This window comes from Gigantopelta aegis, chromosome 2 (assembly GCF_016097555.1).
Source record: "Gigantopelta aegis isolate Gae_Host chromosome 2, Gae_host_genome, whole genome shotgun sequence".
NCBI lineage: Eukaryota > Metazoa > Mollusca > Gastropoda > Neomphalida > Peltospiridae > Gigantopelta > Gigantopelta aegis.
This window is the reverse complement of record NC_054700.1, coordinates 10,382,250-10,408,440: the sequence shown is the minus strand read 5'-3', so window position 1 is coordinate 10,408,440 and position 26,191 is coordinate 10,382,250. Positions and strand designations below refer to the sequence as shown.

At 39.1% G+C, this 26,191-nt stretch overlaps 1 protein-coding gene and 1 long non-coding RNA gene across 4 annotated transcripts in view; one reads left to right on the top strand and one right to left on the bottom strand.

Moving 5' to 3' along the window:
- Positions 1–1,998: 1,998 nt before the first annotated feature.
- LOC121381092 overlaps positions 1,999–26,191 on the bottom strand; it is a 51,709-nt gene continuing 27,516 nt past the window's right edge. The window contains exon 3 of the long non-coding RNA XR_005959046.1: positions 1,999–2,534. This is a non-coding gene — a long non-coding RNA (uncharacterized LOC121381092). The remainder of the gene's footprint in view (positions 2,535–26,191) is intronic.
- The window catches only part of LOC121381068 (alpha-(1,3)-fucosyltransferase C-like), a 28,684-nt gene continuing 10,198 nt past the window's right edge, over positions 7,706–26,191 (top strand). Inside the window, exons 1-2 of one of the 3 annotated variants that reach the window (XM_041510162.1) lie at positions 7,706–7,858; positions 17,970–19,193. In XM_041510162.1, the coding sequence (XP_041366096.1) occupies positions 7,839–7,858; positions 17,970–19,173 (1,224 nt within the window). In that variant the 5' untranslated portion in view covers positions 7,706–7,838 and the 3' untranslated portion in view covers positions 19,174–19,193. Of the gene's footprint in view, positions 7,859–13,394; positions 13,547–17,969; positions 19,194–26,191 lie in introns of those variants that run through there. The other 2 variants (XM_041510172.1, XR_005959043.1) reach the window with 2 other exon arrangements.

Here is a 26,191-nt window from a genome sequence, read left to right as displayed (position 1 = left end):
AGCGAACACTTTACCACTGCGCTTCGTCCCGCCCCTCTTTTGATCAATATCCTTAGATCAATGAAGAGATATACCGATGAATCCATTCACTACAGGGGGCGAGACCAGTAGCCCAGTGGTAAAGCGCTCGCTTGATGCGCGATCGGTTTGGGAGCGATCCCCGTCGGTGGGCCCATTGGGCTATTTCTCGCTCCAGCCAGTGCACCACGACTGGTACATCAAAGGCCGTGGTATGTGCTATCCTGTCTAATGGATGGTGCATATCAAAGATCCCTTGCTCCTAATCGAAAAGAGTAGCCCATGAAGTGGCGACAGCGGGTTTCCTCCCAGAATATCTGTGTGGTTCTTAACCATATGTCCGACGCCATATAACCGTAAATAAAATGAGTTGAAAGCGTCGTTAAATAAAACATCTTCCTTCCTTCCATTCACTACAGAATAATTTCTTAGCTACCAGTACTAAATAATCTGAAGCATCTAAAATTATAGCTTTTTATCCTTTCTTTGGAGGGGGCAGGGCGTTGCCCAGTGGTAGAGCACTCGCCTGATGAGCGGCCCGTCTAGGATCGATCCCCGTCAGTGGACCCATTGGGCTATTCCTCGTTCCAACCAGTGCACAAAGACTGGTATATCAAAGGCCATGGTATGAGCTGTCCTGTGTGTGGGGTGGTGCATATACAAGATCCCTTGCCACTAGGGTTAGGAATCGATGGAATTCCATCATCGATCATCGGTTATAATCGGCTGGCACCAACCGATCAACTTTCGATTATACAATCGGTTAGAATTATATGAACAAAAGGATTTGAATAATAAGGATCATGTACCTACTGCCGTGTTCAACGGGATCTAGACCCTACAAATGGTACATTTTACATTTAATATATATATTTATTTATGTAGACATGAAAATAAACACTAACCCTAACATATTTAAATCAATTCTAGCATCTAAATTGGGGTACAATTACAGTTAACATTTTCCCACACAATCGATTAAGGATTTTTATATCGAACATCAAATCGGTAGAGCCAAACAGATCAATGTTCGATTATAATCGATCTTTGGAACATCACTACTTGCTACAAATGGACAAATGTAGCGGGTTTCCTCTCTATGGCTGTCAAAATAACCAAATGTTTGACATCCAATAGCCGATGATTAGTAAATCAATGTGCTCTAGTGGTGCCGTTAAACAAAACAAACTAACCTTTCTTTAGTTTCTTGCATAAGTATATTATCATTTTCATTCCATTAAGAATAGCTTCATTGTGTATTTTAATAGATACTTTGAAGTAAAATGTAACATTCATAAAGATCGTGACAATTGAACATTATTTCACTAGGGACATAAACATGATAGGTAATGGAAGGTCGTTTAATACCCTATAATTACAAGCCACAGTATAGGTAGAAGACCGGCTGACATCCGCTGAGATTTATGCATACCGGCCCCTGGCATCCTAGATGTCAACCTATGATTTAAAGTGCCACAGTAATGCAACGATATTTTGCTATCTTTTGGTACCTATATATCACGTTTACAATGTATATGAATCCTACCAAATTTTAAAAAGATCGACAAGCCGGTTTTTTTTTATGTATTCGTAATAATCGATCGCATTTTTAGCCCTCTTTGGAAAAAAAGAAGACTCGAAGCTACACACAGAGTTACGTAATATAATGACGTCTGACGTCACAACAGGGTTTCACTAGTCGCCGGTAATCAAAGAGATTGAGACGTTTCGGCTTCGGTGCATGTTCGGCCCCAAGCCGACACGTGGGACCAGAATACGAAAAATTCGTGCATGAAGGAAGGAAATGTTTTATTTAACGATGCACTCAACACATTTTATTTACGGTTATATGGCGTCGGACATATGGTTAAGGACCACACAGATATTGAAGGAGAAAACCCGCTGTGTTGCCACTTCATGGCCTACTCTTTTCGATTAGCAGCAAGGGATCTTTTATATGCACCATCCCATAGACAGCATAGCACATACCACGGCATTTGATGTACCAGTCGTGGTGCACTGGCTGGAGCGAGAAATAGCGCAATGGGCCCACTGACGGGGATCGATCCCAAACCGACCTCGCCCAATTCGTGCATGAAACCATTCAGTTTCCTTTTTGTAATACCGATATGTGGATACTGTTTGACATATTCTATGATAAAAATAAATAATTGCGTCATGTATGGATGCACAACAATAGCTGTGAAAGGTGTTACAACAATACTTTCTCCCATCTATCAATAAAACTGTTTTCATCAAAGTGTTTTTAATACACGTTTTCCAAAGCCCTCCAGTGATTGCGGCAGTTGATAATGGCTGCCCACGAGAACATCGAATGCTAATGTCACGCCTGATGAACCTTTGTAAGCCCCAGAGGGCAGACGTTCCAGCTGGTCTGTTACAATGATGTCGCTCTCTCCAGGAAACAGATCCGTCTGTATTAGCCGTTCTTTCACCTTATGAGCTCCTTTAAAGGCCAGGTAATCTTGGCCAAACTCGTTTCGAATGCTGGCTTCCTGGAAGAGAAAATAATTTTTTAAACGGTCAATAAAAAATGTCATTAAGAAATTCAATAATGTCTGATACACTTTTTGGTGGTGGAGGGTGGGTGAGGTGGTTGTAAAATGTTCTATTTAAAATGGGTTGGTGTCCTCTGCTACAAAAAAAGAGTAAAGTTTGTTTTATTTAACGACGCCACTAGAGCACATTGATTTTTTTTATCTTATCATCGGCTATTGGACGTCAAACATATGGTCATTCTGACACTGTTTTTTAGAGGAAACCCGCTGTCGCCACATAGGCTACTCTTTTACGACAGGCAGCAAGGTATCTTTTATTTGCGCTTCCCACAGGCAGGATAGCACAAACCATGACCTTTGTTGAACCAGTTATGGATCACTGGTCGCTGCAAGTGGTTTACACCTACCCACTGAGCCTTGCGGAGCACTCACTCAGGGTTTGGAGTCGGTATCTGGATTAAAAATCCCATGCCTCGACTGGGATCCGAACCCAGTACCTACCAGCCTGTAGACCGATGGCCTAACCACGACGCCGGTCTCCTCTGCCACAGTCCCCGCCAGATACTAGGCGTGGGATGGACCTTGATTGGCACGTTAATAGAATTCACTTGGGTTGGTGCATTTGTCTTGTCATTTCAACTTATTTTCGTGCTTATATCCAATATTTCCATATAACAAAAATTCACATTACGTTCCATTATTCATTTCAGCGAAGAGAACGACCTTTATAACTAGATGTGCGCACGATAGAGGTGGGTGTGGGTGTATTAGATATCCCTACAGTATTTTAGTGTTTTATGCTATCTACATATGGAAATGCCTCTAGACATGTTGTTTTACTATATACTTCCTCCACATTGCTCGCAGCTCGAGGAGAATAAGTCATTCACTCACTCACTCACTCACTCACTCACCCACCCACTCACCCACCCACCCACACACACACACACACACACACACACACTCGCACTTGAAATGACTTTTAATTTCCATACCAGTACACCCCTAACATGCACGAATGAACAGGTTTGGTTGAGAGAACCACGACAAACACAGTTAAAGGGACATTCCCGAGTTTGCTGCATTGTAACATATTTCCGACTAATAAAATATGTCTACGATTAAACTTACATATTAAAATTATTTTCTTGTTTAGAATATCAGTGTCTGTATATTCAATGTATTTCTGGTCCTCTTAACATTTGTAAGAAGCCCAAACTGGAGTTTGTCTTCAAATAATTTCGTAAGTACGAAAAAACCTTTTTTAGGAAATATAATGAAATTTAACATAGTACAAATATTAGAACGATCAGAAACACGTTTAATATACAGCCACTAATATTTTATGCAGAAAAATATATTTGATATGTAAGTACAGTCGTCAAAACGTCTCTGTTAGTCGATAACATCTTAAACATTGCAGCGAAGTCAGGAATGTCTCTTTAAACTGCACGGTTATAATGTTCAGTGATTCACCCGTTTGTAAAGTGTGCGTATGAATATAGCATTACTTTGTATAAGCTTTATCCCTAGCCTGTATATAATTACAAATTTTCCATTCATAAAACCACATGATTCCTCGCGAGCAGACTACGTAGCAAAACCGGGTCTTATTAAAGGGACTGTCCTGAGTTTGCAGCCGTTGTACGATGTTTGCGATAACAGCCATGTTGGTGACTACTATTTCATACTAAATACATTTTCTTGTTTAGAATACCAGTGTCTGTATATCGATTGTGTTTGCGGTCGTATACTAATGTTTGTAGCACTCAGTTTTTACATTAATTCGTGATATATATTTTTTCTTACATACGAAATTATTGGGAGGTTTGGGCTACTACAAGCATTAGGACAACAACAAACGCCTTGTAAATACAGACACTGATATTCTAAATAAGAAAATGTATTTAATTTGTATGTTACGTCATCGAAAAGACATTTTACAATGGTTGTAAACTCAGGACTGTGCCTTTAAGAGAAAAGAGCTTCTATAATGGGGTCACTGAACCACATAACATCCATCTGGATCAAAGCTCGGAATGACCGGTTAATACTACCAGTCCGGCTATTCCGGAATTTGATTTCAAAAATCTTTATTTTATCTGGACAATACATGTACACAATTTTATTTCATCAAGTAAGCGTGTGCTTGAACCGGCATCGGTGGCGTCGTGGTTAGGCCAGCGGTCTACAGGCTGGTAGGTACTGGGTTCGGATCCCAGTCGATGCATGGGATTTTTAATTCTAGATACCAACTCCAAACCCCGAGTGAGTGCTCCGCAAGGCTCAGTGGGTAAACCACTTGCACCGACCAGTGATCCATAACTGGTTCAACAAAGGCCATGGTTTGTGCTATCCTGCCTGTGGGAAGCGCAAATAAAAGATCCATTGCTGCTAATCGGAAAGAGTCGCCCATGTAGTGGCGACAACGGGTTTCCTCTCCAAATCTGTGTGGTCCTTAACCATATGTCTGACGCCATATACCTGTAAATAAAATGTGTTGAGTGCGTCGTTAAATAAAACATTTCTTTCCTTCTTTCCGTGTGCTTGAAACATATATGAAGTACCTGTAAAACTAAGTACTAACATTTTATGCGAAACTAAGGCTGTTGTAAAAATCAAATATCCCGTTATATCGAAAACAAAGTAAATAATTAGGGGGTGGGGTTTGCAGCATTCATATTTGTGAGGTCATACGTGGTAGTTTGGTTGATATATTGCGTATTATATAGTGTTTAAAATCCATATTCGTTAACATTGTCGCTTATAAGATTTTATTTTCTATAGTACTATCTTGTGTGGTCATTGTTATTAAGAATTTTGCACATGGCTTGGTCAGGTTTTTATTAATAAAAACAAATATTTATTGAAAATTTTATATAAAGCCATTGGACTATTTTCTTATTATTGATAACACATACTGTTAACACATATACGTGTGGTAACAATTTAAAGACATACGAATGGAAAAGAAAGAAAGAAAGAAAGAAATGTTTTATTTAACGACGCACTCAACACATTTTATTTACGGTTATATGGCGTCAGACATATGGTTAAGGACCACACAGATTCTAAGAGGAAACCCGCTGTCGCCACTACATGGGCTACTCTTCCGATTAGGCAGCAAGAGATCTTTTATTTGCGCTTCCCACAGGTAGAATAGCACAAACCATGGCCTTTGTTGAACCAGTTATGGATCACTGGTCGGTGCAAGTGGTTTACACCTACCCATTGAGCCTTGCGGAGCACTCACTCAGGGTTTGGAGTCGGTATCTGGATTAAAAATCCCATGCCTCGATTGGGATCCAAACCCAGTACCTACCAGCCTGTAGACCGATGGCCTGCCACGACGCCACCGAGGCCGGTAAAAAGAAAGAAAGAAAGCAAGATCGAAATCGAACAGTCTGTTACATAAAAGTGACACGTTAACCTGAAATTGACCTGTCCGTGACGCACAAGTTAACCTGAAATCGACCTGCCCGTGACGCACAACGTAACCAGAAATTGACCTGCCCGTGACGCACAAGTTAACCAGAAATTGACCTGCCCGTGACACACAAGTTAACCTGAAATTGACCTGTCCGTGACACACAAGTTAACCTGAAATTGACCTGCCCGTGACGCACAAGTTAACTAAAAGGGCTAGGGCCGTAAATAGGTTTTTGTTGGAAAAGGAAAAAGAAAGAAAGAAATGTTTTATTTAACGACGCATTCAACACATTCTATTTAGGCCTACGGTTATATGGCGTCAGACATATGGTTAAGGACCACAGAGATACTGAGAGAGTAAGCTTGGTTTATTTGGTCTTCGTGTTAGTCAATTCTTACTCAAGTTTCCAAGAATTATGTATGTGACATTTAGGAAATACCTTCATATTGTGTTTTGTCCTTTAACTTACCCATAATATCCATGTCATAAACCCATGTCACAATTTTAGTGTATTATCCTGGTTAATAATGGTATGCAAATTTGCAAGGTTTCTAGGTAATGTGTTGCTGTGGATGGGTCATTTGCTTACAAACCAACAAGACCTGTGTACATGAGCGTAACGTTTTCGAAGATTTAGTTAAAATGTGTGACGTCAAACGAATTTGTGCTAATCGTGATGGCGTCATATTATCGATGGCGGCGACTTTAGTACTGTTATTTACTAAAAACTGAATTAAAATGTTATTTTAGAAGTGTTATAGGATAAGTAGAATTCGCTACTCGTGTTTTTAATATGTAAAATATCAACCTCGTCTAGTTAATAGGTATTTGTCTCGGTTGATATGTTCCGTATTAAAGGGACACGCCCTAGTTGTTAACCATTACGCCGTTGTTTTTCGCTATTAAACCCTTTTTTTCACAAATAAAATTGCACTTTACTTACCGTTTATTATTTAGAATATACATTTCCATTCACCTGAAGTGTTTTTTGGTAATCCTGGTAATCCTGGTGTTTGTAATACTACAAAATGCATTTTTCGTATTTCATAAAATGCCACGGGCCTCAGAAAAAACCGTTGAGCAGACAAAGTCAAATCTATTTTTAGAGGGGATATTCCCATTTCAATGTCACAGACGTTGGTATACCACGTGACTGTTATCATTTTGGTTCGGTTTGTTTTCTCGTGCACAATCAACATCCGATTTGTTGTCGTTTGCTTGTTGTTCATTTGTGAGATTTTTCTTCACAGTTCGTGAATATGTTCAGTAACAATAAAGTTCAGACAAGTAAGTATCTCAATACAAAACGTTACAAACCCTTAAAACCAATAATTTTGCTAAGTCTTACGATATCTGAAGAGGGGATACAACCAGGACAGAACAGTTGGAACATGTGCAGGAGAGGTGAAAGGAACGCACCCCAAGTCTGTGCGTACTCCGTGAAATTTGTCGTGACGTAGGCATTGTTGTGCTTCGAGCGACATCTACCGGTGACATCAGATTACTAACTTTCAAAATTATTTCAAGCAATTGGGACATGGGGATTCCCATGGTATTTATCGATATAAAACCTGCTTTTTCACTCCATTTGATAAAAACGTGATCTAAGTGTGTTACAGGTTTGTAGATTAACCAAATTATAATTTATTTTCGCTGGATGGAACTAGGGCGTGCGGCTTTAAAAAAAACACTCGTGACGAATCCTTTATGCATCACGTAAAGTAGAGAAGCGCAGACGCAAATAGAAGCAGCCACACAAACACTTAACATACGACACGGGTAAGTGAACTCAAATTGACAATTGCAATGCAAACGGCTCGTACGAAGCAGTTACCTTTTGGATCCAGCTACGCAGGCTATCCCACGACAAAATGTACGCCGAAATGAACATGTAAGTGCGATTTTATATTTGTTTCGTGGGCATTGTGTTTTGCGAGAGAGAGAGAGAGAGAGAGAGAGAGAGAGAGAGAGAGAGAGAGAGAGAGAGAGAGAGAGAGAGAGAGAGAGAGAGAGAGAGAGAGAGAGAGACTCGCAATCAATAACCATTTGTTTATGTTTAAATATGAATAACAAAGATAGTGACAGTGTGCGTGCGTTCGTGTGTGTGTGTGTGTGTGTGTGTGTGTGTGTGTGTGTGTGACGTGTGATAAGTATTTGACGTGCTTATATTCAGTGGTAAAGCGCTCGCCTGATGCGCGGTCGGTCAGGATCGATCGCCGTCATTGGGCTATTTTATCAAAGGCTGTGGTATGTGCTATCCAGTCTGTGAAACTGTGCATATAAAAGACCCCTTGCTACTAATGGAAAATGTAGCGTATTTCCTCTCTTAGACTAAAAGAAAGAAAAAAAAGTTTTATTTAACGACGCATTCAACACATTTTATTTACGGTTATATGGCGTCAGACATATGGTTAAGGACCACGCAGATATTGAGAGAGGAAACACGATGTCACCACTTCATGGGCTACTCTTTTCGATTAGCAACAATGAATCTTTTATTTGAACCATCCCTCGACATCCCCCAACATTTAACACTAAAAGAAAGAAAAAAAGGTTGCATGGGCCCCTGCTTTTGGTGGGCCCCTAGGCTTCAGCCTAGTCAACCTTAGGGATAATGCGGCACTGCTTCCGGGGGTATCGTGCTAGAAAAATTATACCGGAAGTAAAAGCCTTGTATAGCCCATGGGCTTATACGTAATTCTCTATTTTCGGCCCGCTAAGATGCGTATGACGTAGGCCGTTTGCTACGTATTACTGGTAAGTGATTGATAATATTATGTTATTAAATTGGGTTTTTCATGCTGACCTTGTTATAGGTCCGAGGTGAGTGGTAACGGCCGTCAACTGTCCAAGGACCTATAACTAGGCCAATGTGAAAAAACCTTTTAATGACATTTTTATTAAGCAACTTACTAGAATAGTCACGATCACGTGAATTAGATTTGGGGCATTTGAAGTAATATTTTACAAAAAGCTAGCCTCAATATTTTGCTTCAGACTAAATAAAATATGAGTTTTGCATGTGCAAAAAAACACAACAAAAAAACAACAACCAACCAACCAAACAAAAAAACAAACAAACAAAAACATACATATATACATATATATATATATATATATTACGTTTTGTCCTGGCTTAACGTCGACGCCAGTCACCTTTCACACCTTTGTTTTGGCTTCGTACACAATAAATATAACATATATATAGAATACTATACGAGTTTTCGCTATATATCATTTTTACCAAACGAGTGAACTTTCGTTATGTCAGATACGTTTGGGAAGTTCACGAGTTTCGTAAAAATTATATCTAGCGAAAAAGTGTGTGGTATTTTATTTATTATCCTCCTTTAAATCACGCAAAGTATAAAAAATCAATCAATCAATCAATTTTGCATTTCAAGACCGGATGTTGATTTGCATAACTAGCCGGTGCACGACTACGTACCGCCGCATTGAGAAATAGTTCGTTGTACTTCCGCTACTTCTCAGTGACGTTTTCAGGGGAGTGGTGTAGACGTACTTCCCCATAAATTTCCATCGAGTTTCTTTTTTTAATTTAAAGAAAGCTGTAAGGTACATGCATAAATATATGTTTATTTTCATATTGGGTGAAAAATGGGTAAATCTAATGCATAATTCCATATTTTAACAAAACGCCCCCAAGAAACAAATGTTCCCGTTACGCCACTGGTTATGCTAATAATGATGAATTCACAAATCACAACTGACAATAACAATTTGTGGACCAAAAATCCAACCAATAAGAGAATAACAAGTGTTTTTGCAATTAAAAAGAGTTCACGGGAAAACTAAAGTTATAACTTTAAGGTCGACGACAGTCACTTTTCGCGCCCTTGTTTTGGCTGTGTACACAATAAATATAGCATATCTTACCGTAATTTCACTTGAAATCCATATTTCGTAAAAGGTACAATTTTTTAATCACAGAATTTTCTTCAAACACATTCAGGTGCTTCAGTAATGTTCCAATTTTTTTTTTTAAATCAATAGGAATTTTGCATTGGATTTTTTCCAGCATTCTTAAAACGGAAACGTCATGTACCCAATTTATGGTTATTGTAAGGAGGTAGAAAGTGACGTCATTTGAATTCTGACGTCATTCAAATTCAAAATTAGCTATATTACAATGCTTCGCCACATTAAAATAAAAACTGGTCTACTAACCTTGACCCCTGTTAAATTTCTACAACAACAGTGTTCGAGATTAACGGTATCCCGATATCCCGGGGATACCAGAATTTAATTTTGGATACCAAACTTCAATAACCCAGTATCCCACCGGGATCGATACCATATAATCTGGTTGATTTTTTTAATCCTACGTTTTTATTTTTCGCTGAAACAATTAAAGTTGTCATTTACTGGTGAAGTAAAGTAACAGTGTCGTCCAAGTTTGTTACGATGTTATTTATGACTGTCATTTAAGTATCCAACTGGGATACTGCCCAAAATGTTTAATCTCGAACACTGAACAAGCAAACAACGCTGTTTACAGGTCGGTATATTTTAATTTTTCATAATTCTACAAAAAAGTTTTTAAAAATAAAAAAGTACCTTTTGTCAAATATATCATATGAAAAAAATTAACGTTGGATATGTTTCATTTATTGCGCGGTCCAGTTTACATCAACTTTTAATGAATGACATTGCTGAATCGGTGAATGACATTTGTAGTAAAAGTTGTGGGATGTTACTGACCTTGACATTAATTATGAATGAAAAAAATAGTCCGCTATATCTTCACCAGGAGGGTAATAAATTACCACAATTTCACTTTAAATCCATATTTCGTTAATAGTGTAATTTTTTAAATTACAAAATTTTGTTCAAACACAGCAAGGTGCATTAGTAATGTTCAAATTAAAATAAAATGTTCAATAGCAATTTCCTGCGTTCTTAAGACGGAAATGTCATGTAACATGCAAATTTACCTTTTAAAATTTCAAATTTATAGTGCAACTGCATGAAAAATGTACAAAAATAATAGTTTTTCATTAAACGAGTCTACAAAAGTAAGTAAAGTTAGTGTTTTTGAGAATTACTCACAACGAAGCGATAGAATCTTTTTGAGGTGACTTAGGTCTTACTACACAGATGTCATCTGCCATTGAAACCCATGTTAAACTGCCCAACTTCAAGCGAAGATTGCCCATAGAACGGGTTCTCATTGGCACTAACAACATACACCATTGCGAAAATACATTATATAAACATTTATTTTCACTCCAAAATTGAGAAGATTTCCGTCTCAGTTTTTTGCTATATGACCGCATCTGGCTGTAGTAGCGGTCCGAACTGGTGGTTCATTAACCGATTCACTCCGGCTGTCACTTGCGCTGTATACCCATGTCCCAAAAGGTCGATGCACAATATTACAAAGTAACATGGGCAAAATACGGTCAGAAGGCTTACCATTAAACATACATATTGTTTTAATTCTTCACCATTTCCTAGAAGTGAATATGTGAACCATAACATGTGTCACAATTAGGAACTATAGTGGACCGTGATCAATGAACTCTCACCCGGAAGTGATCTGTGTAGTGAGACCTTAATAGAAAACAATACCGGAACTTCCGGCGGAAGTAAAAATCTCGAATAGCCCATGGGCTATATAAGTTTTGTCGTTACGGCTCGCTAACGACGCTTATGACGCGGGCCGTTTGCGACGTATTACGGATAGGTAATTAATAATAATCGTTAATATCTATCTATCTATCTATCTTTATATCCATCGGTGCTTGAGAAAGTGTTCGACCAATCGGGTAGTTCGACCGAACCATTCGGTCAACATCGGATATTTCCGTAACATCAGTTAGAAAGTTGAATTATATAGGTGTCAGGACGTTTCGGCCCCAGTACATGTTCGGCCCCAAACTGTTTCGGCCCTTAATACAATATACGGCGATCTAGTGTTCGTGTATACAGATATATGCTGTAATTGGTATAGTAACACTTTAGATGGTCACATACACCGGTAATAATATAAATAAAATACAAATTTGTAACATTAATTTGTCGAATAACATTCATTTTAGGGAAATAAAATGAAATAAAATGAAATTTAACCTACTACAAATATTGGAACGATCCGAAACGCGTTTAATATGCAGCCACTAATATTTTATGCAGAAAAATATATTTGATTACAATCGTTAAAAAGGTCTCTGTTAGTCGATAACGTCTTAAAAATTGCAACAAACTCAGGAATGTCCCTTTAACAAAATAAAAATTAGTACGAATCGAAACATGGGGCGAAACGACTCGGTTAGAGGTACGAATCAACACTGTTAAAAATGACTCGGGTGAACTAGTAATTAGGGCGAAACGACCTGTTACAATACTATTTTGGTAACTGGAAACTTAAAAATTTCATCAATGTGTTATATAACAAAATATCAGAGTAAAAGGATTTATTAGAAATTACTCCGATTGTGTGATGCAGAAGCCCTTGTCGGTATTAATTCAATGCGTGGTTGCTGAAGTGATGACAGCTGAGTACCTCGCCCCTGGTTTCATTGAAAACTGGTCTGGTAGACGTGTTCAGAGTAACGCCTCTCCGAGGCCAATTGTTTGATTGGTATCACGGTTCATCGAAAAGGCACCGTGACATTAGCTGTACTTGAAAAACTTTTACCGATAGTTGCTGGCTGAACACACAACGTGACAGGTATGGTAAAGAAAGGATCGCTTGGCTATTGTCGCGATTCTCCGATCCATCTATAACTCGTTCCGCCTAAATTGTTATAATCCAAAGGTTGTAATAATCAACTGCGCAAGCGCGACAATTGTTGGTCCTTTTCGGTGGTTTTCCATTTGATATTTGATGTATCACCAGTTCGAAGGAAATATAGCTAATAACACAGACGGGACCGATAATTTAGTTCGAGCGAACGCTTACAGTCGACTCTGAACGTATTCGACCCATCATCAGTTTATATAAGGGCTTACCGGACAAAAAACTCCGGACTTCGTTTTTGGTTCGAGCGTTGCGGTGTGATCGACCCTTCCGAGGTCGAGCCAACGAGATTCTACTGTATATATATATATGTTATAGTTACATCATCCTTTTACAAGAGCTTCGTCTAGTTAGACCACGGTTATTGCGGCCGATGAGTGACGGGTGTAATAGATCTCGGGCTACACATGAGTAGTAAGGAGGCCTGTATAGCCTCATGACCTACTTTCCGTGACCTTGACCTTGATGACGTCACGTGACCTCGTCCTACTGACCCGGCCCTGACCTACTTAGACTGACCGTGACCTACTTAGACTGGCCTACTGTGCCGTGTGCAACGTCCTACTGACCCGGCCCTGACCTACTGACCCGGCCCTGACCTACTTAGACCGGCCCCTGACCTACTTAGACTAACACGAAAGAGTATAAAAAGGCTAGATACGGTTTCATTGTCATTCGCTAGCCGAAAACGATCACATCTACTACGTCATTGTTATTCGTTTGAGATATTTCGTCATTGTTAGAAGAAGATTCATTTGGATCATTGTGAGAGATTTTGTCACTGTTAGAAATCGACTGGATCAAGACTTGAAAATAGTAAGTTAATTTTCTTATACTGATTTAGTTTGAAGATCTATGTGTTTGCAGTGGTGGACAAATATAACAAATGGTACTTTTTGAAAATCGTTCTTTCTTCAAATAAATAACAATTTTACATTGAAAGTGTTCTAAAAACGGAAGCAGTTGTTCTTGTATGCAACGTCATTCAAAGACTGACGTCATTCAAACATTATAAACGTGTTATACTCTCGCCCCTGTTGAGTCGTTGTCTCTATTAAGTCGTGTCATTTCACCTCTTTTTAAAGTACCTACCGTTTGTTTACGTTCTAAGTCTCACAGTAAGATGTGTAGACAGTCAAATAGCTAAGAAATGTTATGTATATCCAATTATTTGTTACATTAAAAATTAGTTTTTCTACACAGGAACCAAAATAGGTCAAAAACACATGACCCGTATGACAATTAAAACATTTGTAGTTTTCGTAATTTATGGCGATCATGCCCAAAATATCTATCGAAGTGTCGTCTGCATGTTTATTTTTACGCATTAGTGAGTGACGTCAGCAAAAATGTAAGGTCACACGTCAATCGTTTTTTCATGCAAGCAAATAAGGGCGCTAAAATTTGAAAACGTAAACTAAGATGTAGATCAATACAATTAGAAATAATCAAACCTATTTAAAAAAAAAAAAAAGAATTTTGTCCCACCTTATCTTGCAAGCATATTTTTTTAAACACCATGTAGCCATCTGCTGACCGCTAAATCAATCATGTTTTTTCATAAAAACAGTTTTTTTTTTTTTTTATTGATTTCTTTAAGATATAAATTCAACCAAGCAAATTGCAGCTATATACTTTGTTTTTTATAACGTTTTTACGCTTCTATTCTTGAACATAGTAAATAACACGAATCGTGTTTTTTTCGTTTAGTGGGCGGGGGTAGACCGATGTAAGCACGTGTGTACTTTTGATTACATCAAATATGTATATTTTTCTGCATTGTTGGTTCAAGTAACCATTAAATTTTGTATTTGATTAATATTATAATAAATTTACAAAGCAGTTTAAAAATATATTAATACAATTATTAAGTACCTTGACTTACCAGGGTCCCATGCTAAAATGGTATTCGATACTGATAAGACAACACCGTTTTACGTGTCAGTTTAATACTTCAACAAAATAATTTAAAGTTAACATATAAACATGGGATAATGATCGAACACAAAATGATAGTGAGCGCAATGACTGTCAACGTCATTCAGTACTTCGACAGCACCCCTCAGGTTGCACACCCCAGGGATCCGTCTCTGGCTGCTATCAGTGCTAAGCGTGTCACATGTTATACTTTGTAACAGTTCATTGAAACAATCCCCTTTCATTGTGTTCATATACAAAAAAAATGTTTTACATTCAGTAGATTGTGATATTGAAATAAAAGAATGACGAGCAATATTAATAATTTAAAATATCAATTTAAAATATATACTCAATGGTGGTGGTGGTGGTGGTGGTGGTGGTGGCTGCTGCTGTGGTGGTGGTGGTGGCGGTGGCGGTGGTGGTGGTGGTGGTGGTGGCTGCTGCTGTGGTGGTGGTGGTGGTGGTGGCTGCTGTGGTGGTGGTGGTGGTGGTGGTGGTGGCTGCTGCTGTGGTGGTGGTGGTGGTGGTGGTGGTGGTGGTGGTGGCTGCTGCTGCTGTGGTGGTGGTGGTGGTGGTGGTGGTAGACCTTTAGCATGTTTTTGTTGAAAATGTCTTAACATGGCGTCTCTCCTCGAGAATGTGAAACCACATTCTGAACATGTGCTCTGCATGACGACTCTAAATGAAATGACGATATCTGACCCACATAGTTCCTTTTATAGCTTATTTAGAAATGCTTCTGCCGTTTCGGGGCTTTCCAACCCGTACCACTTTGTTGTTGTTGTTGTTGTTGTTTCCGTTTCAGATCGGCTTTGGCTTGCTCTACCACTTGTTGTGTTGGGGAGACCATGACGACTTTGGGTGTCGGGGACTTGTTCTGTTCCTCTTTTTCTTTTTTCCACGTGGGATCGTAGAGTTCTAGACATCGATCCACACTGTACATGATCTGACTTTTCCCACCACGTTGCACTGGAAAATGAGGTTGAAGTTTACCTTCTGCCTGCAGTAAAGTTTATAGAAACGGGTCCACTTATCCACGTCGGGTACATATAACTTGTACTGGTCTGACATGTTGCTCCTCTGAAAGTTCTACCTCAAATGACGAGTTTTCCAAAACTATTTTACTTATATACCTTATGACGCATAAAGATATGGTACAGGAATGTTTGAATGTGTGTGTGATACGTATGACCAGTGTCCCTCCTCCCAAGCACAAATCTCATCGTGCGAGCTCCCAAAAATAATCGTTACCAAAATATTACCCTTTACCAGTGTTACTACCATAGGGACACGTCCAGAGACACACTCATGGACCCAGGACATAAATAAGAAAGCAAAACCTGTTATTCACGGTTTTATTCACAACATACAACATGAAAACATAGCACACAAGTGTCTAAAACATTTAATGTCTGAACAGGTTGTTCACATAAGGACATCTTGGAGAGAGTCTGTAATGTTCCATCACTGGGTCGTCAATTCTCTGCCATCGGTAGGCGCGAAGTCCGCAACAGTAACAGGTGATGGCATCGTGATCCCCTGTGTAGTAGAAACCGGCCTTGGCAAGTTCTTTTGGTTTTTGACGTAATTGTATGGGCCACCGAGCATACGTCAGCATCCGGGCATAGAAATGTCTCATTTCGGGACGATGACAGAACACGTAACGTCTCGAATAGCAATCTTCCTCATCCCAGACAGCATCTGTGTCACGGGCGGCATCTGTTTGATCTGTGGGTTCATCCACGAGTTCGCCATCTTCAATTCTATCCCCAATTTTGCGTGTAGCATCCGCTTGATCCGTATAATGAATACTCTTCTTCTTCTCATCTTGTTTGCTAGTCACACATTTGATTGTATGTCTTTCTGAACATTTGCAGACCAAGACGTCGTCCTCGTCGCTACTGCTGCTACTACTAAGACTGATCGAATATCCCGATGCCATCTTCTTCGTTCCAGATAGAGTGCAACAAGACACAATAATGTCAGAATCATAAAACACGTCTGTTCTCTAGCACAGTCGCAAAGCAAATGAAGTGTAAACCATAAATCCATTCTTTTATACCTTCATCCAAAACAAAACTCGTTCACCACTGGTGACACTCGTTAGGGTTGCAGAAGTTACACTGAAGAAATCCCATCTGGTTTTGATGGTCGTCTTGCATGGCGCAGGGCACAATCGAGTTCAGCTCTGGTACAAAGTCACACATGACTGTGAAACAGCCTTTCAGTTTCTCCCATTGTTGTAGAGAAAGGAATATTCCCTTCTTCGAAGGTTTCACGGATTTAGTTTCTTCACACCACCACCACTGACGCAGGTCCACCCCAGCAAAGTTCTTGTCGACGCTGACATGGACGTTGACACCAAGGTGTCTGAACAATGTTTCGTCTTTTCCCCTGGTTTAATGCTGAAATTGTTTCGTCAATTTGGCTTTTACATCCACACAGTTCGATCCACTGTTTAAGACTAAGGACAATACCTCGCTTGGTGGGGAAAGTTTTCCCCTTGTCACTGTCAAATTTCCTTATGTGAATAGCAGTGTCCCCTTTCCATAACTTGGCCACCACGTAGACGTTAGTTCCAAGTTCTAGACGACATCTCGCTTCATCACTTGTGGAACAGGCCATCTCTGGATTGAACGTAGATCTGATCGTTTTCGGCGAGCGAATGATAATGAAACCGTATCTAGCCTTTTTATACTCTTTCGTGTTAGTCTAAGTAGGTCAGGGGCCGGTCTAAGTAGGTCAGGGCCGGGTCAGTAGGTCAGGGCCGGGTCAGTAGGACGTTGCACACGGCACAGTAGGCCAGTCTAAGTAGGTCACGGTCAGTCTAAGTAGGTCAGGGCCGGGTCAGTAGGACGAGGTCACGTGACGTCATCAAGGTCAAGGTCACGGAAAGTAGGTCATGAGGCTATACAGGCCTCCTTACTACTCACATGGCTGAGCAAGTCTGTGATGGAAGCTCGCAAAGTTGACGGCACACAATATCCACCCAAAACATTGTATATGATTATGGCTGGCCTTTTGCGAAGTATGAGAGAACATGGCAATCACATAAACGTTTTGAATGTGAAACAAAACGACTGCTCTCCTTTCTGCACCGTACTTGGTGCACAGATGAGCAAATTTACTTCTCAGAGACTGGGGATCAGTGTAAGATAAGCAGAACCGTTATAACAGTATATATTCTTCTCTTTTTTTTATTTCTTTTTCTTTGTATGTTTTTCTTCGTATATACGGATACGATTTGTTTCTTTTTTCATTAAATGTCTTAGTAATTTGCGTGAATCGTCTTAACAAGTCCTGTAATTCTATTTTGCAGTTATTGTAAACAGATTGGATACAGAAAATGTCTTATGAATATCGTGTGTATTGGTTTCGCCAGTTCTGTCTTGTGGATGTGTTTGATGGGAAATGGTTTTAACTTGAACCTGGAAATGCTGAAAAACACATTTCAAAGGAGGCCCATCGAACTTTCGATTAGAAAAGGAAATCATTCATCGGTTATTGCTAACAAAACAGAGGAAGAGAGCACCACGCCTAAAGAGACGTCTGCTAAAAATCAAAATACTTCTGCAAAAGTTGGAAAATTAATCTTATTAAAAAATAACCCCGCCGGCTGGAATCTATATTCGATTTTACTCCAACATCTTTCTCGGTGTCCTGCTAAGTGCACACTCGTCAAGTCTGGCAATAACCTCAGCGCTTTTGATGCTGTTATATTCAACGCAGTGGGTTATCCAGAAAACCTTCCACCTAGAAAGGTCCCAGGACAAGTATGGGTTTATTTCACACTAGAATCTCCATACCACAGCGCTGACTATAAGTTTAACAGGCCGGAATGGAGAAACATGTTCAACTGGACTATGACATATAGAGCAGATTCTAACATATGGTATCCGTATGGACGTATACGTAAAAGAGAAAAACCTATACAGTTAGATTTTCAAGGACTAACGAAAAACAAAACAAAACTGGCAGCGTGGTTTGTCAGTCATTGCAGAACGCCAGGCGAACGTCATAAATACGTCCAGAAGATGAAGAAGACGATTTCAGTTGACATTTTCGGAGGTTGTGGAGATAAAAAATGTCCTCCCAATAACGTCACCCTCTGCGGTCAGATGCTTTCTCGGGATTATAAATTCTATTTGGCATTTGAAAACAGTTTGTGTTATGACTATTTGACAGAAAAGGTGTTTCATTACATCGAACAACAAATTGTCCTTGTGGTAAGAGGGGGTGCAGATTACAGTAAATTTTTACCTCCCAATTCGTTCATCAACACGGCAGATTTCAAGAGTCCCAAGCTCCTTGCTGAATATCTTCTCTACATGGACAAAAACCACACGGCGTATGTGGAATATTTCAAGTGGAGGAATCATTACTATGTGGATACAGATGAGTCGCCTGGTTGTCGACTTTGTACAAAACTGTCAAATGCTACAGCCTATGCCAATGTCTATAACGACATTTACTCTTGGTGGCATAAAGATACTTGCAAGAGACCAAACGATTTGCGTTCTTGAAATAAAACACCTTTCTTACACACCCGGTGGTGAGATCATCATTCGTTATTTTTTATAACACATACTTGTTTACACCGAATCGCCCGAAAACGTGCCATGATAGGTTTTAGGCTACCGAGTCATTCTTAAAAACGAATGCTCGTTAATCCATGACCGTCTGCATTTAGAGATAATTTATTTCTAAATTGTACAGGAAATAGTTACTTATGTTATACTGCAAACCATATACATTACCATCAATAAAATATTTTTTCTTGCTCACCCGTTGGTGAGAACATTTCGGTATTTTTGCTAACACATACTTGTTTACACATGTACGTGTGTGAACAATTTCAAGACATACGACTGGCTGCTCCTAGGTGATGACCAGGTCACCATCCAATGAAAAACCCCCACACGATTGACTACACTGTGACGTATAGTGAACATGACAATCATTTGTCTGTGACGTGTAAGTGCAAGGGCTGTAAATAACCTTCAGTCGAAAAAGATGTTAAAATTTGCTTAAAACCTGGTTTTTGAGATATGTAAGAAATATAATAATGCAGTCGTGTCCATTAGATACCATTTATCTTACAACTCGTTGTTTAAAAACATATTAAACTCGCTGTTGGGCGTTAGATACATTTTGAAACAACTCGTAAAATAAATGGTATCTAACGGCCACTCATGTATTATTCTCTATATCTGTATAGACGCTTATTCTCTGCTTGGGATTATTAATTTTATAACATTTCCTAAACTTTCCCGTGCATTGGCAGTACTCATATAACTGCAATCTTCCAGCCAAACTAGCTTTTTCTAATTTTTGTATTGATATCGGTGGTGTAGTGGGTAAGCCATCGCCATAAGGCTGGTAGGTACTGGGTTCGCCTCCAGGTCCCGGCTACCAGCCAGTTTAACGACTCAGTGAGTAGGTTTAAGGCCACTGAACCGACTTCTCTCTCATTAACAACTAACAACTAAACCTCCGTTCTGGACTGATGGTTCAGATAGATCAGGTGTGTGCCCAGGGTTGCGTGGCTGAACCTTAATGGGATATAAGGACGGAAATAAGTAAAAATTAAAACAAAAAGAAAGAAAAAAAGAAATGTTTTATTTAACGACGCACTCAACACATTTTATTTACGGGTATATGACGTCAGACATATGGTTAAGGACCACGCAGATATTGAGAGAGGAAACCCGCTGTCGCCACTTCATGAGCTACTCTTTTCGATTAGCAGCAAGGGATCTTTTATATGCACAATCCCACAAACAGGATAGTACATACCACGGCCTTTGATATAGCAGTCGTGGTGCACTGGCTGGAACGAGTAATAGTACAATGGGCCCACCGACGTGGGTCGATCATTGACCGACCGCGCATCAAGCGAAAGCTTTACCACTGGGCTACGTCCTGCCCCAAAATTAAAACGAATAATAAATTGCAAGGCGTATGTTCACCATTTTCAGGGCAGGATTTGTTTGATTAAAAATAATAAATGAAGCTGAAAATAAACTTAATGCATTTTATTGACGACTATCTCGACAGACTTGGTAATGAAAAGCCCGGTTGAAACAACAGGGATATATAACACAATGGATATCGACCAATACACCTCGTAAAGTGTGGAGTGAATTCTTCAGTCAGGGGACGGGACGTAGTCCAATGGTAAAAACGTCCGCTTGATACGCGGCCGGTCTGGGATCGATCCCCGTCGTTGGGCCCATTGGGGTATTTCCCGCTACAGCCAGTGCACCACGACTGCTATGCCGTGGCATGTGTGATCCTGTCTATGGGATGGTGCATATAAAAGATCCCTTGTTGCTAATCGAAACGAGCAGCCCATGAAGTGGCGACAGCGGATTTCTTCCCTCATTATCTGTGTGGTTCTTAACCATATGTCCGACGTCATATAACCGTAAATAAAATGTGTTGAGTGCGTTGTTAAATAAAACATTTCCTTCCTTTCCTTCCTTCTTTGAGCAATACTCAATGCCTTTGTCCCTTCTTGAGTCATTACTGCAATTGATAGCTGTATAAAGGACACCTACTCATTCATGATAACGCAATGTCTCGTAAATATAATACGCAAAGAAAAAAGAAGAAAAAAAGTTGTAAAACATATGTAAGAGAAAACAACTTCTAGAATGTATATTACCAAATCAAATTTCATAGACGACAAGAGTAACATATGTGGCTTAAACTCCTACCTGCAGCGTATCAATCGACATTATTATACACCACATACATAAATACTACCACCTCTCTCTCTCTTAAAGTAAATCAGAAAGAAAAAAAACCTGGGGGTTAAGCTGCTCATTTCAGAGATAACAGGTAGCGTCTGTGATTACCCTAGTTCAGCACAACATTTAAATACTTTCTTTTTACAGGTATTCCATGCATGTTTCAAGCACAAGGCTACTTGACACATCGGTACCACATGAAATAAAATTGCATACATGTTTTGCCACATGAAATTAATTTGTTTTACAACATACTTACATTTTTCACCACTGACAGGACATTTGATGTTAGCTGTTCTTTCAAATGTTTATTTTATTATTATTATTATTAGTAGTAGTAGTAGTAGTAGTAGTAGTAGTAGTAGTAGTAGTAGTAGTAGTAGTAGTAGTATTGCCCCAGATCGATGTGACAATGTCAGGGATGGGGAGACTTGAATTATTGACTTACACAGTATTTATAACATACTCAAGTACATACATATTCATATTTTTTCACAGATATACACATATATTTTTAGTGATTTAAATGTACGTAATTGTTTTGTTACTCGTGCCTGAGTATGTTTTGATCTGAGGAGAAAAAAAGAAAGAAAGAAAAAAGAACAGGAGGAAGAAAGATGAACATGAGGAAAAATTAAAGAATAAACGAATGAGTGGAACTTGTGCTCTATCAAAAGTTGGGTGCACCTCGAACTTTGACCCAGCCGGACGTAATTTGATTTTGTACCACTATGGCGGATTATGGGGAGATCCCAGGTGCACGGACACCCCCCCCCCCCCCCCCCCCCCCGGCTAAAAAAAAACTATTAAGTAGCGCTGATGTACGCATCAGTTTGAAACAGTTCACAATAAACACACACACACATACACACACACACACACACACACACACACACACACACACACACACACTCTCTCTCTGTCTCTCTGTGAGTGTCTCATGAACACGCATTAAAAATAAAATAATCTTATGTAAATATTGGTATATCATTTACCATATCATATTGTATATCATAAACCACTATAAAGCCAGTAATCGATATTGTATAGAGCCGTTTTGACTTTGTTGTTCCTACATCGACCCGCCGGCCTCGGTGGCGTCGTGGTTAGGTCATCGGTCTACAGGCTGGTAGGTACTGGGTTCGGATCCCAGTCGAGGCATGGGATTTTTAATCCAGATACCGACTCCAAAACCTGAGTGAGTGCTCCGCAAGGCTCAATGGGTAGGTGTAAACCACTTGCACCGACCAGTGATCCATAACTGGTTCAACAAAGGCCATGGTTTGTGCTATCCTGTCTGTGGGAAGCGTAAATAAAAGATCCCTTGCTGCCTGTCGTAAAAGAGTAGCCTATGTGGCGACAGCGGATTTCCTCTATAAAAACAGTGTCAGGATGACCATATGTTTGACGTCCAATAGCCGATGATAAGATAAAAATTCAATGTGCTCTAGTGGCGTCGTTAAATAAAACAAACTTTTTTTTTTCCTACATCGACCCTTCACGCATAGTGTCGTGTTTGAAAATCAATGTATGGGATTATTTGATGCGAGAAAGGAAAGAAAGGAAGGAAATGTTTTACTTATCGACGCACTCAGCACATTTTGTTTACGGTTATATGTCGTCGGACATATGGTTAAAGACCACACAGATAGAGAGAGAGGAAACCCGCTGTCGCCACTTCATGGGCTACTCTTTTCGATTAGCAGCAAGGGATCTTTTATATGCACCATCCCTCAGACAGGATAACACATACCACGGCCTTTGATATACCAGTTGTGGTGCACTGGCTGGAGCGAGAAATAGCCCCAATGGGACCACTGACGGAGATCGATCCCAAACCGACCACGCATCAAGCGAACGCTTTACCACTGGGCTACGTCCCGCCCCATGCGAGAAAGAGTTCCGTCGGTTTATTTGGTCTTTACATTAGCATATTGATTTATCTTAATTATTTTTAATCAACTTAATCCGTATATAAAGTTAAAAGTCAAAGTTTGGTTTGTTTAATGACGTCACTAGAGGACATTGGCGTATTAATGATCGGCTAGTGGATGTCAAACATTTGGTAATTCTGATAGATAAAGACATAAAAAAGCATTCGTTACATTTTTCCGACAATAGCAAGGTATCTTTTATCTGCACCATCCCACAGACAGGACAGCGCACACCACGACCTTTGAAATGCCTGTCTTGGTGCACTGGTATCATGAGCCAACTGGAAATGAAAACTAAATTTGGTTAATCTAAAATCCTGAAACACATTTGGATAAAGTTACAATTAGTGTAGCAGAGTTCGGTTATAAAAGTGCAAAACGTGATGCTAAAATGCCACTTTGCAAGCAGTGAGGCCATCATGTGTAGAGTAAAACGTGATATAGGACCAACCCGGCAGTGACCCCTATTGGCCAGGTGGCGTCACAATTCAAAATGGCCGCCAATTAACTATTTCTCACACTGTTTGTATCAGATAAGGTATGAAATATTACCTCCATTGACACATTTCAGACAATATTATTACTATTTATGTGTTGCTGTTATATATTTATGAATTATTGACCGCCATTGAGGGCAATATCATGTTTTATTATATACATAGCAATGAAATATATAGATCTACGGAAACCATAAAAGTCATATCCGGTGAAAAGTAATATTTTCACTGTATTTTAGCTACAGTGAACATATAGAAGTCGTATTTACTTTTTTGGTAAATGTGCACGATTAAATTATCTCCCTTTGTCTCGGTTCTTCGTATTTAAATTTGATGATTACCAATGCATCTCATCGTATTTGAAAAATAAAAAATGTAATTTAAACAACTGTACCTATAAAAACGGGATACGAAGTGCAATTACGATAAAACATATAAAACAAATTGAATACGAAGCTAAATAATGATGACACAATGTAGTGTCATCGAGTTTAAGTGTAAGAATTTAACACCGTTCGACTCGTTTTGTTTTTGCGGGAGTTTTTAGAGGATCGCTTTGTCAGGTATGTTTGCACCGCAGTATTGTTAAATAAATGTTAATAAAGATAAATTTTAATCAAATTTCTTTTTAAAAGTCTATGGTAAAGTAAATTTTCTGGCAAAGTTCCATAGGAAGAAATATATCATGCCGTTACGTGTTTTCGATAGGATAAGTGAAAGATATTACCAAAGAGCGAAAGATATTGTCAAAAATTAGGAAATATGTATATAATAAATAGATCATTTCATGGTGTTTTTCCGAACTCGTGATGTGTGAAAACCATATTTTCACACATCACTCGTTGACATAAAAATCGTATTCGAAAACCCCCATAAAATAGCCTCTATTTATGGACCGAAGAAATTGATATTGATCGAGGCCAACGACATTTAATTAATCGCCCATTGGTTTATTTAAAACTGGTCTTGTCGACGTGTTCAAAGTAACGCTTCACGCCGACGTCATTTTGTGCACTAGTTGTTTGATTGGTATCACGGTTCATCCAACAGGTACCGTAACACTAGCTGTACTTGAATGATCATTACCGATGGCCGCTTAACACACAACATGACAGGTATGGTAAATTGCCACAGGTTGACAGATGCAAATTAATAAAAGAAATTAATGACAAATTCCATAAACCCTAAAACTACAGCTGCCTACAAATTAAAATATATACACTATCCATTATTGCCATTATCTGTTTGTTTACGAATATGCATGTGTGTGTGTGTGTGTGTGTGTGTATATATGTATATGAATGTGTGTGTGTATATATGTACATGTATGTGTGTGTATATATGTACATGTATGTGTGTGTTTGTATCGCATATGTATATATATATATATATATATATATATATATATATATATATATATATGTGTGTGTGTGTGTGTGTGTGTGTGTGTGTGTGTGTGTGTATATATATATATGTACGTATATATGTATGAGAGTTTGCGTATATTTTTGTGCATATGCAGTATGATGATTGTTCCACACCATAGATAGCTGTGTTAATACCATTGCATATTACATTGTGAATTTATTACATATATGCATTGTACTGTATACATATATATTTATCTCCTGTAAAACCCATCTTGACACTGTCAAATATTGTTATTTCATATTCCCCATATGCCGTTGTGTAACGGCCTGGGAGAAATAAAGTTATGTTCTTCTGTTCTGTAAATAAAGGATTCCATGGCTATTGTTGCGATTCTCCGATTCATCTATAACTTGTGCACGTGTGATAAGAGGTCATACTGGTTGTTAAAAGCAGAGCTAAGTATGTTAAATCAAAACGTAAGTCAGTATACCTGGGGCACACGGTTAAAACATGGACCTCGTCTTCCACACAATTATTTTGACACATAGGGCATATGTGCTGTTCCACTAGAAGGTTCTCATAGCGCCCGGTCTCAAGTCGAAGTGAGGCAACCGCGCATCTAAATTATGCATATGCACTCCTGTATTGTTTGGGCATCATCACAGTAACATAATTTTCATTACCATATTGGTTTTTGAACAAACGGTAAGAGTGGAACTTGCCAACGCTATCTGAAATGTCATTAGACCATGTGCCGTTTAATTTATTTGCATACTTTTCTAAAACGTTGATAACCAATGCTGTAGGTATTACACTGTTTACATTAAACAAGTGATCCATATTGAGTTCCTTGGGGAAAAGGTTTGTTGTGTAGTTTGAGTTTTTACATTGTCTTTATTGTAGGTTTTCAGCTCAGATAAAAACGTGTCACTTTAACATGTCCTGGTTCATGTTGACGAGATAAACACTGTTGATGTTTTAACCACC